Source organism: Triturus cristatus, chromosome 12 (genome assembly GCF_964204655.1).
Source record: "Triturus cristatus chromosome 12, aTriCri1.1, whole genome shotgun sequence".
Taxonomy (NCBI): domain Eukaryota; kingdom Metazoa; phylum Chordata; class Amphibia; order Caudata; family Salamandridae; genus Triturus; species Triturus cristatus.
The window spans coordinates 275,598,826-275,616,876 of NC_140595.1; the positions used below are offsets into that span (position 1 = coordinate 275,598,826).

Below are 18,051 nucleotides of genomic sequence, written 5' to 3' on the forward strand. Positions count from 1 at the left end.
CAGCCTCCCAGAGGTGAGAGGACATCACCTGAAGTCTGCAACTTCTTCTGGAGGTGCTGAGGGTCTGCCTGAGGTGCCTAGAAGCCTGACTGCTGAAAGAAGGAAGGAGCGTACTTGAACCTGCAGAAGGAGAGACGGGCCAGAAGAAGAAGCCAAGCATGACCCCGGCATATCGAGCACTCAGAGAAAGCTGACTATCCCAGAGAGCTAAACTAGTGACACCTGTGCCTTGAATGAGTCCCACCCAGTCTTTCAATATGGTTCCTGGGTGAGCCACATTAAGACTGATAAAGATAAGGTATCACTGTCATGCCGGTCAGTCTGCTGAGGATTCAAAATGTTTGTGCTTCTGCTGCCGACACAGCTCCAGAGAGAAGCCCCTTCATCACTGTGCAGGAAACCATGATTGCTCCAGAGGCCACAACTGCTGAAGGGCCACCACCACGGATGAGACGGCCTGGAGGCTGCATTTGCCAACTCTGAACCCTAGTCTGCATCCAGCTAGGAAAGCCTCTACGCCTGAAGATGAGGCTTGCCTCCCAGATCTGCCTCAACGGTCTCAACCCGAGGGGTAGTCGCCACTGCCAACGCACACTTCACAAGAGAGGAGCCGCTGCCCTAATAAAGTGAGCCTGAACCTCAACAGCCACACAGATACAGATAAATGGCTAACTAGTTTGGAAATGTGGGGCATGGACTACACCTGGGACCAGAGAAGCACACGCTTGAGGCTTTCGCCGGGGGTAAAGGAGATTGAACTGAGTTGCACATTTGAACAAGGAGGAGTATTTTACACTACCTTCACCTGTGCTCTATCGATGCCTAAGCCACAGAGGGTTGGGGACTGTACACAAAGGATCCTCACCCTAGCCGGGAGAGAACTACTGTAATAGGGGGGTGTATTTCCTCACTAATAAACACAACTTATATGACAACCCTGTATTACTTTTCTTTTGAATTGTGTAGTATTTAGTCGTGCTGTGAGAGTAACATACTTTATTTTATAACAAAGATAAGTACTTTCAGCTCTGATCAAGATGATGATACTCCTCCAATTTCTTTATGTCCTACAAAACTTCTCACTACAGATTCCCAACGCTTGGTCCACCGAGGTGGCAGCGATACTCAGATCTTTTGGAGGGCTAGCCCTCATGCATCATGCAAGCAAAATGTCGGCGCTCAGTATATGACGGGGGCCTGGGTGCAGTGGAAGTCCGTCTGCTGTACTGGGTGTTTCACCTTCTTGCCGTCAATGATTGGCTAACTGGTGGGTAGAGTGACTCCATATACTGACTTGAATTGGCTGCAACGGGGTGATGCCCTATCTATACGACCAACTGATCCCCCTCAACCTTACAGAAGTTACCAGGGCGATGTGCCTGGTGTGGAGGGCAGCCCAGAGATTCACCAGCTAGGACAGGCAACTGACCCAACAGACCCCGCTTTGGAAGGGACATTGGCTGGACAACACTGCGCGGCTGGAAGGCTTTCGATACTGGGATCTCATCTGGGTCGCAGTGCTGGGTGATGTGTTGCACAGGTCCTGCATGTATACGTTTACCGATCTGCAGATTCAATTCACACTCTCCCATTCCCAATTCCACAAATGCCTACAGTTGCGACATGCGCTGGGTCAATACTGCGCCTGGTTAACGGGTCTGGCAGTGTCCAGAGGTTGCCCGTTACAGGACCTATATAGGTGTCACCCTCTCTGCGATACTGGTCAGCCTGTTGCATTGACCCCGAAGATGGCCCTTCAGGTCTCATGGATGAGTTTGGTGGTGGGAGGGGTGATAGGGACACTGGTTGAGCTGGTGACCCTGGTGGCAAAAAGAGATGTTCCAAGTACCTGAAAGCTGCGAAGTTGCCAAGGCCAACTAGTCTGAAGTAGTGCAGTTCCGACATGGACTGGGGGGCCAAGCAGGAAGAAACAATCTTTATTGCCAGGGGTTGCCTCCAGAAATTTGAGACAATCTGGGGCAAGAGGTGGTGGGAGTACTATGGTTTTTCCCCTGTGATGGAAACGGAACGTGGGGATGGTGGTTTACCCATATAACTTATTGATTTTGGAGGTGGGTTGGGGCTAATTTGGGATGGAAAATTTATTTTTATTGTGTTGCTACACCTTTATTTAAACCAATAACGTGTTTATTAAAAATAAAAAAAAGGCAAGCACTGGACTGAATAATGTTTTTTTTTTCTGTTGCTTGACTGTTGAGTTCTTGCCCCCCTCATTGCCTCCCTGAGAGTCTGTGACTGCTCATCCTCGCTATCCTGAGAGTCATTGGAGAAAGGTTTAGGCATAGTGGGGCGGACTGGCATTACTTGAACTGCCTGTAAAGCCTATGGTCCAATTATTTTCATATCCGTGGCGCTGGTTGAGCTTTGCAAAACTCATATTCTTTCCTCACAATTTTAAGCAGGGATTTAAGGCCCGCCAATTTTAATGTTTTACATAGTGGCATTGCTCACACTCTCTCCGCTCTCAATCTGATTGTCTCTCCTTCTCTCTCTCTCTTTCTGTCGGTGTTTTCTGCTCCTTTTCTTTCTTTCTTACCTTAACATTCATTCTTTCTTGCCTACTTTTCACCTGCGCCATCATTCTCTAATCCCTTTCGTGTTTTTTTCCCTCAAGTATCCTACCACCATCACCCTTTACTTTTTTCCTATTCTTCCTTTCATGTTGCTATTCTTTTTCACCTTCGGGCAACTTTTCCCTTTCTGTTTTTTTATCACCTCTCGTCATCATCTTTCCTTCCCGCGTACTTCATTCTTTCCTCCGCTGTCTTTTCCTTCTCAGTTGTCACTTCTCCTTCCATCCTATCCCTCTGCTTCTGTACATCTCAACACATTCTTTCCCTCTCTCTCATTTTCCTGTTCTATCTCTGTCCTCTTTCTCTTCTTCCTTCTCTCTTCAACATTATTTCTCCCTTTGTCCCCTTAATTCTGCTGTCCTTATGAACCCCTTCGTCTTTCCACTGCTCTCTTCCTATTCTCTTTCCTTTAGCTCTCTTTTCTCTTTCCTATCTCACTCTCACTCCTTTCATCGCTCTTTCTTTTCTGTACTCAGCAGCATTCCACCGGGGGCTGCTGCATCCCCCACATCTCTGTTGAGAATGCCAAGCAGACAAAGCTCGCCGTGTCTCTTAATATTAAACCACAAAATGTTTACCACACATTTTGGACCAGAAAACAGAATGCCTCTTTCTAAATATCTCTAGGCTTTTTTCAGCCCGGGCTCCCACCCGTGTAATGCCAAGCACGGATTGGCTCTGGGTTTCCTCGACCCCACATGCCTTCGGCGCTGCTCTCTTTTAAGCCTTGTGCTGCTGGGCCCACCCTCAGTCCTGCACTGAGGGGTCCGGGGTTCCATCCTTTCCTCCTCCCGTCCTTACCCCTTTCTTCTTTAATTTAGGGATTTGCTTTCCTCAGCAGCAGGCATGGTTTCCAGGAACAGCCTTGGTACAGGAAGTGTGTTTCTCGCCGCTATATTTTTGTCGGTGTTGGGTAAGTCTACCTTATTCGAAGTGTCTTTTAGGGGAGAGCAGTAGCAGTGTGTCAGCGGGGAGTGGGGCGACGTTTTAAGGGTGGTACAACGCGCGGTGCTCAGAATAAAAGGACCACACCCCTCTTGCACTGATACCCCTTCCTCCGTTCAGTAAATTCATGTATTCTCACCAACACTACATTTGAGAGACAGGACGAACATGAGAGGGTGTGGCGCTAAGGTCAGAGCTGCCGACTTTGGAACTAGGGTCACAAGTTCGAGTCTCAGCGTCAGCCCGTAATTCTGGGCAACTCACTTGATCTCCCTGTGCCTAAAAAAAGTAATGTGACATTGTATAATGTAACTGGGGCTCATGTAAAGCGCTCCAATACCGTCGGGCCGAGTTCGCGCTCTATAATACTGTGAGATTAATGTGGAAGGGTGGGGACTCGACATGGTTATCCAAGTGCACACAGTGGGTCCGCTCAATATTTGACGTCGTGATCTTTAGGCATGCTCTGTGCACTAGACCTGAAGCGACAGGCTTGATGTCCTTATCCCACAGTTGTCTTTCTGTAGAAACATCGTATCATTTGTGTGAATGCTACTCTTACTACTTGTGATTCATAAAGTTTTCTGCATGTGAGGTTTCATGCTAAAATCTAAATTTCTCCCCACCGTGTAAGATTTTTTGGGGAAAAAATAGATATTACCAATTTATCGAGCTTCAAAGTTATGAGGAAATTGTTTGTTAATGTTAATGCTCAGGAAAAGGCCACATCCATTTTTAGCGGCAACAAACAAATGCAAGAAAATATTGTGATTGTGAAGGCATCAACTAAGCCATGGCTTAAACTTCATTAGAAGAAAACCCAGGAAAGGAGCAGGAGGTCAAAAATCGGGGTGTACACGAGAATAAAGTTTGTTCTTCTCACTAGTCCTAATAGTCAATGTTAGACAAGTTCCTACGATTAATTTATCTACACCTCATTGCGACTACCTCAATACTCTATGTCTAGAAGTAGAAGACGAAGGACAGAAAAACTAGTCAATGGGAGCCAATGTGGCAATGCTGCTCTCCCACGCAGAATCCTGTTTACGACGCCAATTATATACTTGCCCAGTGCTTAGAGGACCAGGGTTACAATGGGACTTATTTGAGTTGGAACTGCTCCACTTATCTAAGACGTTTTGTGATCTTGGAAAAGTTCTGTTTATCCCTGCGGCTTTCTTTTATCAGACTTTTTTATCTGGAGGCGGCTGTGGTCTTTTAACAGCAGGTGCCACAGTAGCCCTGCTGTATACATTTTCAGCATGTACTCCAGGGTTCGCCAACCTTTTTTGTACTAAGAGCTACTTATATTCAATGAAAATCACCCCGAGCTAGTAATATTTTTAGTGATGTAATAGTGACCACATCAGACAAGATTACATTAGTGCCCCCCCTGCAAGATTTCTAATATTGAGCACCTCAGTCCATCAGTAAGAGTTGTCAGCAGTAATATAAAAAAAGACTTTGCCAATTTTGAATGACTCTATTTAGGTAATACATAACAGACATAGCTGTGAGGCCCCTGGCACCAAGACAATGATTTTGGGAATAAGTCTCCTAACACCACGATTTATCATTTAAATATCAGCTTTAAATATATTTTGAAAATGTAGCCATTTTTCTCCACACATCAGCTTCTGAGTTCTGAAAATACACACATTTTCATTGAGAATGCACTCTCCCAATTTTGGCATTGCATACAATATAGCATCAAACCTTATCTCAAAATAACATAACATAAACTTGTAGTGACATGACTACAGAACATGTGTTAGGGCTATGGTTACACCATCCTGTTTATATTGTCTTTTCTACTGTGGTATATTTATAGTGCCTTTTTGTAGGGGAGTACCCTTTTTATATTGAATTTTCTACTGTGGTATGTTTATAGTGTTTTTGTAGGGAAGTACCCTGTTTAGATTGTCTTTTCTACTGTGGTATATTTATAGTGTTTTTTTGTAGGGAAGTACCCTCTTTATATTGTCTTTTCTACTGTGGTATATTTATAGTGTTTTTGTAGTGAAGTACCCTGTTTAGATTGTCTTTTCTACTGTGGTATATTTATAGTGCCTTTTTGTAGGGGAGTACCCACTTTATATTGTCTTTTCTACTGTGGTATATGTCTAGTGTTTTTGTAGGGAAGTACCCTGTTTAGATTGTCTTTTCTACTGTGGTATATTTATAGTGTTTTTTTGTAGGGAAGTACCCTCTTTATATTGTCTTTTCTACTGTGGTATATTTATAGTGTTTTTGTAGGGAAGTACCCTGTTTAGATTGTCTTTTCTACTGTGGTATATTTATAGTGCCTTTTTGTAGGGGAGTACCCACTTTATATTGTCTTTTCTACTGTGGTATATGTATAGTGTTTTTGTAGGGAAGTACCCTGTTTAGATTGTCTTTTCTACTGTGGCAATTGTATAGTGCCTTTCTCTAGGACGGGCGGTGTTTGTATGGCAGGATGTGTACAAGGGTCAAGCTTTCATTGCTGCTGCCTCAGAGAACGGATTCTCCTGCAATGAGTCTGGATTGTATGGAGGCTATGTTTCAATGCAAGCACGGCAGTGCTCCATTTGATGGGCTGGTTTGGCAACAGTATGGGAAAACAGGGCTGAAAGGAAGTGTAGGCTGAAGGGAGACCTCGATGTTCATATGTCACACTGAATTCTGTTAGGAGGACGTGGCGCGATGAATGCTACATAGCTATGAAATGAATGTATGCTCTGAGCAGTGACCATGTATGTAAGTGTAGCTTAAGGTTGCCAAAGGATCATTTGTAAGTTAAGGTAGAATTCTCCAGCCAGGGCTCTCATTTGACCAACAACGTAAATGCGAATCCTGACAGCTTTAATGATGAGATCGAAGACACAAGTGCAGCAATGCAAACATATAATACAAACTGGTGTAGAGCACGCACCCCCAGTGACATGACGATGCATGGGTGCATTGTAGGGTCAGAGGGCACAAGGTCAGCTTTGCCCACTATTGTTAGTATTCCATGGCTGACTCCGATCGATTCAAAGTATCTTATCAATATGCGGCTACCATGCCCGTCCTATCTAAAAACTCACTAAGCTGTTTATTAGTTAAGACGTGAAATTCGCACCAGTAGGTAAGTGAAGAGTAAACGTCTTTAAATAGCCCACAACCTGTATAATGTATGTTTTTCTGCCCACTGTGAAATTCCGCACTCCCTGAACCTAGTTGGGTAGGTATGAGCATTAGAGGGGGGACTGGATGTACTTAAAGTTTCAACTAGTAAGATTTTAGGTGTGATTGTCTCCAAACTAGCCCTTAGCTGTAATAGCCAATTCTATCAGCGTTTATAAATAGTTTTATTTAACGCATTTTTTGTGAACCCCCAGTTTCTGAGCTATTCAGCACTTCGTTTGCCGTGTGAACTCAAAGTTTAATGTAATCGCATGCCTCTCTTACTCTACTGGTCAATGGATGTCATTTCATTTGTGTGATCTGCAACCGAACTTAGTTTATAAACCACCAGCACTAAGCAGATAGGACATTGTATCTTTTTTTTAATTATAAACACGGTCCCACAACGATCGCTGTTGGCTAGTAAACCTGGACTGGGTATAGTCACCCTGGTTACATAAGGCAGGTGACAGCTACACACATTTAAAAGATAAAAGAGGATTTTAATTAGTTCATAGATACTTTCCAAAGATGTCTTCCAAATAACACTGATGACTAAGAAGCAATTACAGCCCAGAGGAAGATGTTCAAACTCCTTGTGAAAGGATAGTTTCTCTATAGCAAATCCTAACCTTAAACTGACAAGTTAATCCCACTCGTTCATCCTTGCACCTGCTGAGCACAGATGAAGGTTTAAATTCTTAAGTATGTTTATTGTAGCTCTAATACTTTTCATTGTCTATCTTCTTCGGAAACTGTCCTCTTGATTAAATTCTTACTTTAGGAAGGAAGCTAGGCTCTTTACCCATTAGACTCTAAAAACGTGCTCATTAAAAAATCCTTATCCACATTTTTTACTTGTTTCCCTTTCCTGTCCTCTCATTTCTCACATCTGCATACATAACTTTCTCTTAGCTGATGTTAAATTATAAGGGCAAGATAGTCATACCTTGTACGTACCATGCCACGTCAGGACGAAATTCTTGTGGCAAATAATGCATGAGAACATAACTTCAAGGGACTTTGATTTACCTTTCAAATTAGCCAAAAAGGACATTGAGGATGTTAGCCATTTATTTAGTTTTAGTTAGCCACTTTTTCACGAATCATGGAATGCGAAGGAACAATAATTATATGAAGACAATATCAAACTGAACAAGCTCTCCGCAGCCTAGTGAGGACCACGGTAAACAACGTTTACCACAAAACTTTTTGCCCGCAGGAAATCACAACGCGGTCGTTACAACGACCGCGTTGTGATTCCGCATACCATTACTCTGCAAGTCGGAACAACGACTTGTGGAGGGGGGGGGGGGGGGAAGGTGTTGAATTTAAAATCCAACAACTTCCCTACTGTCCGCACAGACTGGAGTTGGAATTGTACATTATACTATTCCAACATCCAGCGCCCCCCTCCGCAAGTCGTTGTTAGTAGAGTAATGGTATGCGGAATCACAACGCGGTCATTGTAACAACTGCGTTGTGATTCCCTGCGGACAAAAAGAGTGCGGGATAACAACACACATTCAAGGACCACTGATGTAGTTTACAGAGAGATATGGTTGATAATCTGCTGACCTCCTTGTGTTGCATGCACAGAATATTCAGCTACACACTGACCCACACTAGAAACGAATGATATCTCCTTCTGTGTGGGCCAACACATTTGTCAGTCGTTGAACCAGTGGTCCACCTGTTGCATTTTTTATTTTCATCTGGCATTTTAAATATTTGTGGCATAACTAAACATAAATAATTCCAAAAGTGAGACGACTTTAAAGAGGTGGCAATAACTGTTTTAGACTGAGCATTACTGATGTTTTTTTGTGCTTCGGTTAATTCAAAAGAAAAAACTAATAAATAGTTTACATCATTGACTAGAATCAATTACGTGTTAAAGGCATCTATGTTCCTACGTGAAATAATGGCTTCTGGATCAACTCTTCAAAATTGGACACGTCATAAAAAAAATCACCTTTGGGGGATTCACGTTCTGGCTAGCCCTCAAAACGTTTGGTGGTTCGGGTTGTATCTGGTTCTATGCTTACAAAAGCCATATAAAGATTACACTCAACAAAAAACATTTGATCTTCCATGCCTTGTTGGTAAAACAGAGTTCGTAGTTGAAACACCTCGAACGTCCTTGAATGTAATTATATAGAGTTGTGTTTGAGTAATATCTAATCTAATTTGATAATATTTTGACCCTAAACAACCTGGCTCTTGGGATCTTTCGAATCCTTGGAATCTTGCTGAGAGAATCATTGGGTCTTGCAAAAGATTTAGTCCAGAACTGCTGTTCTAATACCGAATGTCTTCATATTCCAGACTATCAAAGGGTACTTCTTTTTACTGACATTCATTATAGCCTCGCTGATGAGGCACAGGCCCATAAAGACTGAAACCTGTTTGGGATTGTGTACCGTTGACTGCAGAAGGAATAGAGCTTAGCAGTCCAGACTGGACCGACTCTGGAGCGGGAGGAGACTCATTTGAATGTGCTAGCTCTGTTTTCTACTGCTGCAGTGAGAGTAAGAATGATGGACTGCAATGCTGAGTTAACATTTTATTTCGAAAAAAAACTTTGTCAGGGGAAAATCTCCTCCAGTCTATCATCATAAGGTTTTCAGGAAGACCAAACAATCCATAGAAAAATGTAGCCACGCTCTTGAAGTCACATTGAAAAGGTCTTAATGAAGACAGTCATCTAAAGCAGTGTCATTTGTTGTATCAACGTCTAAATCCCTCATTTCATTGACAACAAAGAAGAGCCGGAAGCGTGTACTTACATGGGACAAAGAAGAAAACCTTGAAATGCCGATGTATTATTGCACTAAGTCGGCACAGTGCATTTTCACATTTGACAATAGTGAAAGAGATCGAAGTGGACTTCACAAGTGCAGCCATAGTTAGTTAATTGGTTGTCTTCTCGCTTTGTTACCAGGAAAGAGTTGTGTAATCTCTTAAGTACTAAGGATTGAATAATTCCGCTGTTCGAGACATGCCCTCAATATCTTACTAGCCACCAACATTTATCTAGCAAGATGAAAGGAATAGACAACTGTGGGATATGCTGCTGCAGTCTTGGAAGTTAAAGCATGTGCTTGCAATGTGGTCCTTAAGGAAAGAGCTGGGTCTTGTGTGCTAAGTTCTGAGCAGGCACAAATTTTGAAAAAATTGTGAAAAAAGATTAACAAGCTCATGGGCACCTTCATCCGTATTTACGGCAAGGACCTCCCATGGTACCAAAAGATGGGTTTCCGCCTATATGGGTCCGTCTTTGTAAATGCTATCCCAAATAACGTGGTGCTGACTAAGGTAAAACAGTGGTGATAAGTGGGTTTAGTTTCATGACTATCTAATCTCTGGTGTAAGGAGTAAATATTAAAGCCTGGTACACTGGCAGGGTAGGGTAAGCAGATTCGTGTTGAAAGGACTAAGGGTTTGGGTACTGCTGAGTAGTTTAACCAGCACTGCAGTGAAACGGCTGTAACTAGAGAGTCTGGCACAGTAAGGCTCACATGACATAGGCAGAATGGCTCAACAGTCCTGAGCATGTTCGGTAGCTTGAGGTTTACTCTGACTTGTAAGGTGTTATGCCATAAGGATAAAATTGATTAAATTTACAGTTTACAGAAGCAGATTTGCACTTTGCCTTAGATGGTGGTAGAGCTTCGGGTCTCTGAGTTGATTTGTGGTTGTAAGATCACGTTCAAGCTACATTTTGATGATATTAGTAGTGAAGTGATTTAAGATTCAGGCCATTAGGCAGAATATTGTTTTAGTTTTCCAGTTCCAGCTATGACAACTCTTGGTCCTTTCCACATCCGAGGAAACATTTTTCATGGGTAAGTGATGAAAGCTCAGGCCGGGAAGTAGAAGGCTTCCTTTACACTACGGCGGATCAATGGCATATGGAGCATAGTCAGGATAGGATTATGATTCTGAAAAGAAATGGATTTACTCAATGTGGAAGGCTTAAGAGAAAAACAGAGAAGACATCTGTTATTTAGAAGATTGGTTCTAAGCACAATGCCAAAGGCAGACTTTGGCCTATATAAATGGGATGAAGGGGATACAGGAATGCTTCCTGTGCAGTTTGCTGCCAAGAACCAGATTCCCCTATTCACAGACACCTACACTGACCCACACACTTTGACTCGCCCCCAGGTATGGGTATCCTTACCCCTCACCTGTCATCTGCCTCACCAAAAGCATGTTACCTGGCAGTTCTCTTTGACATAGATCATAATTCTGTTCCATCAAGTCAATGCAGGTTCAAAGGATGCGAAGAATCAGGTGTTTCTTCTATGAAACATTCTTCCTCTTCTACATACTGACCACAATGTTGAATCGACAAAAGTCCTCATCTTGTCACAAAGCAAGTCTTGTAATATAATCTACTCCATTCTCTCCAAAAAACTCATTGCCAGACTCCAAACACCAGAGCCCGGCAGCCAGAATGTGACTAAATCTTCATTCACCAGGTCACATCCAGCCCTCCATAAGGCTTACTAAGGCAAAGACCCTGTATACCTTCAGAAATTGGCACCTCAACACAGCACCAACAAGAATGAAGCTCATGCCGTTTCTACTTTATGTTATGAATAGGAAGACGGTCATCGAACTTGAGAAATCCTACATACAGAATATTCGTAAACTTTTACATCTTTGATCCGCTATGCCTCCCTCTGTCATCAGGCTGGAGTTGAATCTAAAATCACTCTCATCCCTCCATATTGATGCTACTATGAATTATCTGGGCGACTGTACAAGAGCAGATCCCACCACCGTAAAATCTCTGATTTATCTGGCACTCAAGAAAATTTTAAACATTGTCATGGAACTGAATAGTTCTTCTTTAAACAAGGTGATAAAAGCACACAACTTAGGAGACTTTGAGAGTTTTGCTAAACTGAGTTGATCTATACAGAAGCGTGTAATAAGGAAGGCCTTAACTCTCATTCAAAACGAGAAAGAAATAATCTTGTTTGAAAATATAAGCATATGGATCTGGTATACGAATCCTATCCACTGCCTCAGCAGGATTATATCAATTCCAACTTGAAAGGTGCGATACAAAGGAAGTATTTGAGATTTAGACTGCTATATGTCCCTATCATCGAATTTGAGTGGTCGTGGCGACAGACTACAGGGGAAAGAAGGCATGTTGTCTCTGAGGCTATAAAGAGGAAACCCTTACTCACCTATTGCACATTTGCCTAAAACCTCTGCCCCTATGGAGTGGACCATTTTGAAGGGCACTAGTATAAGATTAATTTCTGAAGCAGTTAAATACTGTTTTCATTTAAAAAATAATGATTGCATTATTATATCAACAACATTTTTTGATTTAACTTATAAAATGTTAAGTAATTATATTTAAGTATGTTTTACTAATGCAGTTTTTTAAAATCTCGCTTTAAAAGCTCACTTTGAGAGGTGTGGAACAACTACTTTTTATTTAATCTAATCACTGTGATAAATGCAATAACATTTTGTACTACTACTACTACTACTACTACTACTGCTACTACTACTACACGGTGCATTAGAGAGCGGTGGACTGGCTTTTTGAAGCTGGTGGTATACCTTTCCCTGATTTTCAAAGAGATCCCCCTGCAGGCGGGTGCAGTGAGTGACTACATCCGCATGCAGGAAGATATCTGTTGGCACCCAGGAAGCCCATTTGCCACCTTGGGTGTCCTAGTGGGGGCGCTGACTATATGCCACCTGTATGCGGTGCACAGTCAGTGTGCCTCGGAAGGTCTCATTTTCTCTGCGCCTGTAATATGGTGCAGTCGCAGAGCCAACATATTCTGGGGCAGATTTACAAGCCCCTTGCGCCACTTTTGCGTCACTTTTAACATGGGAAAAGTGACGCAAAAGTGGCGCAAGGGGCTTGTAAATCTGCCCCTCTGTCTTTTGTTTGGGGCCACGCCCTTAGGCAAATGAGGGCACTGCACCTTGGGATCTGTTGGTGCAGTCTGTATTACAGAAGGGGCTGCACAAGCGACTGTGGTTCCTTCTGTCATACCGCATTGCATGGGGGAGGAGGGGGTGGGTGCACACGGACCTTTGCACGCTGGGGGCACTTACTTTATTATAGCCCATGATGTTAATTCCAAAGCTTGGAGCTCAGATACCTCCTTTGCTAGTCCCAAGCCCCAGTAGGAAGCTTCCTGATAGCGGCAAGTAAATGTACTTGTAATGCTACTGATAACAGCACTGATTTATATTATGATCAATTGTGACCAACATTTTGTGAGCGAAAACTTAGCATTCATGATTTAGCTGTAATATGTCGAGAACAGCTTTCTGAGGCAGCACTTACAATGTATGTAACAATGTTTTTGTAAAGATTCTAATTGCAAGGCATTTGAAATAAAATGTTCTGCCTGTGCTCTACACGGATTAAAACGGTGAGATATGTTCAGGCCATGAAAAGGTGAAGATGCAGATTGTGGGTGAGGAATACGGTAGACATGGCACACCCAAAGCACACCAGGACTGAGGATTTGGAATGTGTGTCAAGTGGGAGGAATAAAGGAGCGCTTCAGCGCCATTGTTAGACTAAGGCACAAAGTTGCCATTCACCGCTGGCTGGGCGAGTAATATTTTGAAACAGGTCCAAGTCACGCGGATTCCTTGAAGGGAGTCGTGGCTGGATCATTTCATAAGAGCCTCCTACGGACGGGACTCGGACACTTGCAGTGGGAGCCGAGAAAGGACAGTCAGGCTTCAGCAGGCTTATACAGACAGGCCACTGTTGCCTCTTCGTGTTAGGACAATGTATGCATGTTTGAGTGTAAAGAGCTAAACCGATTCCCTGTAAAGGCTCCGAGGTCATCATTCAACATGGCAGTAAGAGGTGGCTTGGTTAGAAATAACACTAGAAATCCGTGAAGGTGTAGATACACAAAGGATGTGATCTCTGCAAATCTGCCAAGGCGAGTACAACAGAAAGTGATATTTTATTTATTTATTTATTTGAACTTCTAAAGCGCGCAGCTACCCACAGTGGGTTTCCCGGCGCTCAGGGACAGACTGAAGAAGAAAAAAATAGCAAGCTGATTTTACTGGGCTACAAATTACTGCTGGAAGAGCCAAGTTTTAAGTCCCTTGCGGAAACGAAAGAGATTGGTTTCTGTCTTTAGGGTCAAAGGAAGAGCATTCCAAAATTTAGGACCTAAATAGGCAAAAGAACGGCCTCCCATTTTTGCCAGCCTAAATCTGGGAACAGAAAAATCACCGATATCAAAGGAAATCTGTCAGTGCAGGCAGATGGAAGGTATGTCATCAGACTCCTGTCCTTGTATACCTAGAAGGTACTTAATGTATCCAGAAACCTATGCAGGTGCACACAGGACGATGTTACATCACCAGAAATAGGCCCAGGCATTTATGGAACCAATGATGTCCCAGAAGCGTCTCAAGTGATGTCAGCAGATACGTGTTCTTGCATACCTAGAAAGTATATATGCCTCCGGAAACCTGTATAGGTATGCACAGGATTACATTATATTACCAGAAACATGCTCAGGCGTATGTAGAAACAAACGATGTCCTCAGAAGCATGCGCATGTGCTCACAGACGTTTGTGATGTCCCCCAGAAACCTGCTCTTTTGTACCTAGAGCCTCAGTTATGGAGATTTGTCGTAGGGCAGCGCAGCAAGTCATCTTGCGGTGCTGCCCTATGTCCTAGCGAAAGGGTAGGAATGCACCATTTTTATCTAATACGGTGCATTTGTGTCTTGTCCCGCAGCGCTGGTAGTGTTTTATCAGTTTATCGCTAACGCAGGCACCATGATGCGAGGGTGCCTGTGTTGTCATCAGGATTGTTTTTGTGCAGGAAGGGCCACCTTCCTGCACAAAAACAATCCTCAGAGGATTTTCCTCTTTCCATGTGTGCTCTGCACACATGGAAAGAGAAAGAAATGGGTGTATATGAACTTATTTCTCCTCATTGCACCGCGCCTAGGGAGGGGTAAGGTTTTGGTGCATCCCCAGGTTTACATGGTTTTGTAAATCTGGGGAAGCGTCAAAATACATGGGTGTTGCATGGGAACACCCATGGCAATGCCCATGGAACGCCTCCCTAACGCAGAGTAAGGCAACGCCGCGATTTGCATTGCCTTGCCGTACTCCATATCTATGAGGCCATTCACAGCCACGCAAAGTGGCTTTGCGTGACCTCAAAAATATGATTTTGTGATTTGCGCCGCAGGAGCGTCACAAAAAGTGACACTACGGCGGCACAAGGGGCTCATAAATATACCCCCTAATGTGCAGGTACACACAGGAGGAAATTATATCACCACAAAACATTCCCAGGCCTGCATAGAAGGCAGTAATGTCTCCAAAAACCTGTGCATGAGCACACAGGCGGAAGCGAAGTCAGCAGAAACCTAGAAGGTACTTATGCCTGCAGAAACCTGTGCATGTGTACAGAGCCGGACGTGTTGGCAGCAGAAACCTGTCGCTGCACGCCAAGTAATAGTGAGATGTCTCAGAACCCTGAGTAACGTACATAGGAGGGCGTGTTGAAACCAGAAGCGCTCCCTGATCTACACAAGCGAAGTTGATGTCGTCCAAACTTTGCCTTTGTAACCCAAAAGCTGACTTTTATGCAATTTTCTATACTGAACATATTTAAGGGTTCTACTAGAAGGAGTGATACAAACAGCAGTCTGATTGGCTTATGCCACCGTCTTTTAATGCAATTAACCAAATAAGACAACAAAACGTTAATCGACTCCCATGCAGTAATTCACAGGAGGAAATGATGCTGCTTGCAGTTTCAGTCGATGAGTGCAGAGAACTTAGCACCCGCTTTATCTCGAGAAGAGTGTGAATGAGTACAAAGCCGAGACAGAAGTACATGCAGGGGTATCAAAGGAGAGGTTTGGACACAAGGAAGTCATGCAGAGTACCAACCCATGTACCCAGAAAGATGTACACATAGGAGGAGAAATGCAAATACAATTGTTGGACAGAATGCAGAACAATGTCATACATTCACCCCAGTACAGAGATCTGGGCCTAAATCCATCGTTTTTTTGCTCACCATGCCGTTTCAGTTTGAACCGAGCCATATGCAAATCAGTGTTGACCCTGTGCCTCATGGGAACAGTCAAGCCCGAACTGCCAAGCCAGGCCCTCCCTGGACTGGAACCAAGCATCCTAGGATCGGTTTCGTGGTTTCACCCCTCTTCAGCCAGGATAGCTTGATTCCAGTGGCATGGAGAGCACAGGACCCACGTCTGGGGTGGCGGAGTGAGCTAAAGAATGATGATGGATTAAACCCAGATCAGTTGACTGGGGGTGAGTGCTTGCAATGTTCAACACTCCGTCCATCATTCCCTTTGGTTTAACATAGGAGGAGAGCCAATATGGCGAGAGCTCCTGGTGTTCATGTTTGTGCTATTGTCTGTGTAGTGGAAGACAAAATAACAATATCTCAACTAGTATCATTCTAATGGACAATTAGACATGTATGTATGTACAAGATTGTGAGCAGCTGCTTAGCTGCGAGAGTAGGTGCCATACAAGATTGTCTGTAGTGGGGAATGATTGAGAACGATTAAAAGATCCTTTATTTGCTTTTCTTCTGCAGCACCCTCTCCCACCCTGGGAATTGATGTATACACTGCTCGTGAAGTCCATGGAACTGTGGGGTCAAAGGTCACCCTCTCCTGCACATTCTGGTCAAGCGAGTGGATTTCAGATGACATCTCTGTGACCTGGCACTTCAAGCCGGATGGCAGCAGGTCCAGTCAATCCGTAAGGCGCTCACACTGGCTGCTACTCAGTGTTTTCTTGTACTGATTGTATTCGTGGGAATATTAAACTATAGTGGGACCGCCATGTTTGTAATACTTTCATGTTCGGGAAGTTTGACCTTCAATTTCCCAAGAACCCTGTGACTTAGTTTATTCTTCAACAGATGTTCTGTCAGCCATAGCCAATGTTATTATTACTGATATGAAGGACCCTCAAAAGCTATGTACCTCCAAGATCCAATTTAGTATGTGTTTATTTAAAATATTTGATTTGTGACTCTGGGAAACAGAGAGACCGTAGGCAAGACTGGTACAGCATCAGATGGTTGAACTAGCACTATGTCTTCAGGGGGAAAGAAGCCTAGTGTCTGTGGGGGGCACTAGCATCATGTCTGCAGGTAGAACCAGCACATTATCTGTAGGAAGGACTAAGGCAGTGTATATAGAAGGGGATCATTAGAGTGTCTACTGGTTGGGATATCACAGGATCCAAAGGTAGGGATATAATAGTGTATGTAGTCTGTAAATATTGGTGAGAAGAGCATAGTGACTGTAGTTAGGTGACTCGTGGTGTCGGTATGAAAGACTAGTGAAGTCATTATAAGTTGTATCATATCTCTGTTAGCTAAGCACTATTATCACACTACAATATATCCAAGTAGGATCATCACAGTCACTGTAGGAAGGACCAGTATGATTTCTTTAGGGTGGGTTAGTCAGTGGCGTAGCTGGGGAGGGGGATCGGTCTGCCCCGGGAGGCTCTCTTTTTGGGGGGGCGTAGGTGAGCAAGTCGTGTCAGTCGACTACCACAACCCCCCCCCCGAGAACAAGTAGGCTGCCAACCCCCCAGAGCAAGTCGTCCGTCAGCCGCCACCCTCACCCCCCTGCTCTTACCCGCTCCGGAAGGCAAACTTATGGGCCGCCCCGGATGTAGTCGGTCTAGCTACGCCACTGGGGTTAGTAAACTCTCTGAGGGACCGAATAGCCAGATACCTTTATGAAAGAATAACACCGTGTTTGTTTGTAAAACAAGTATGGTATCTATAGCGTTTGCATACAGAATAAGTATAACATAGCTGTAAGAATATGAAGGACTAGGATGTAAGCATTGGTAGAAAACAATAGTATAGAAAGGGAGGACTGTCATGTTGCTTCTAAGCAAATGGTATCCATAGGATGCAACCACATGGGCTCCATTTCATAAAGGTTAATTCGGTCATAAATGTAAGTTTATGCCCAATTTACTTTTGTAAATACCTACCAAAAATCCACAGAAGGATTCAGGTGGGAGTAAAAATGCATTTAGGACTGTGGATTTCTGTGCCACGAGAATAGATACATTAGGACTCATAAATCTATACAAGGGCTATGATGTGGGCATCCAAGGAGGGGTTTACCTTGAAAGTTTGGAAACACCCACAAACATGTACGTATGCAAGCACTGCCAATCTGCAATCCGATCCTTACCATATTGGCATTCCCAGACTCCACTTCAGCCCCTTTTTAACCTGGAATTGGTTGATGATTTACTGCAGCAAAAGGCTGGGGTAAGTCTCCGGCCAGGGTGGGAAGGGGAACAAAT

At 43.6% G+C, this 18,051-nt stretch overlaps 1 protein-coding gene across 1 annotated transcript in view; it reads left to right on the forward strand.

Annotated features, from left to right (window-relative positions):
- Positions 1-3,334: 3,334 nt before the first annotated feature.
- The window catches only part of MPZ (myelin protein zero), a 40,492-nt gene continuing 25,775 nt past the window's right edge, over positions 3,335-18,051 (forward strand). The window contains exons 1-2 of the mRNA XM_085639274.1: positions 3,335-3,507; positions 16,304-16,470. Of these exons, the coding sequence (XP_085495400.1) occupies positions 3,441-3,507; positions 16,304-16,470 (234 nt within the window). The 5' untranslated portion in view covers positions 3,335-3,440. The remainder of the gene's footprint in view (positions 3,508-16,303; positions 16,471-18,051) is intronic.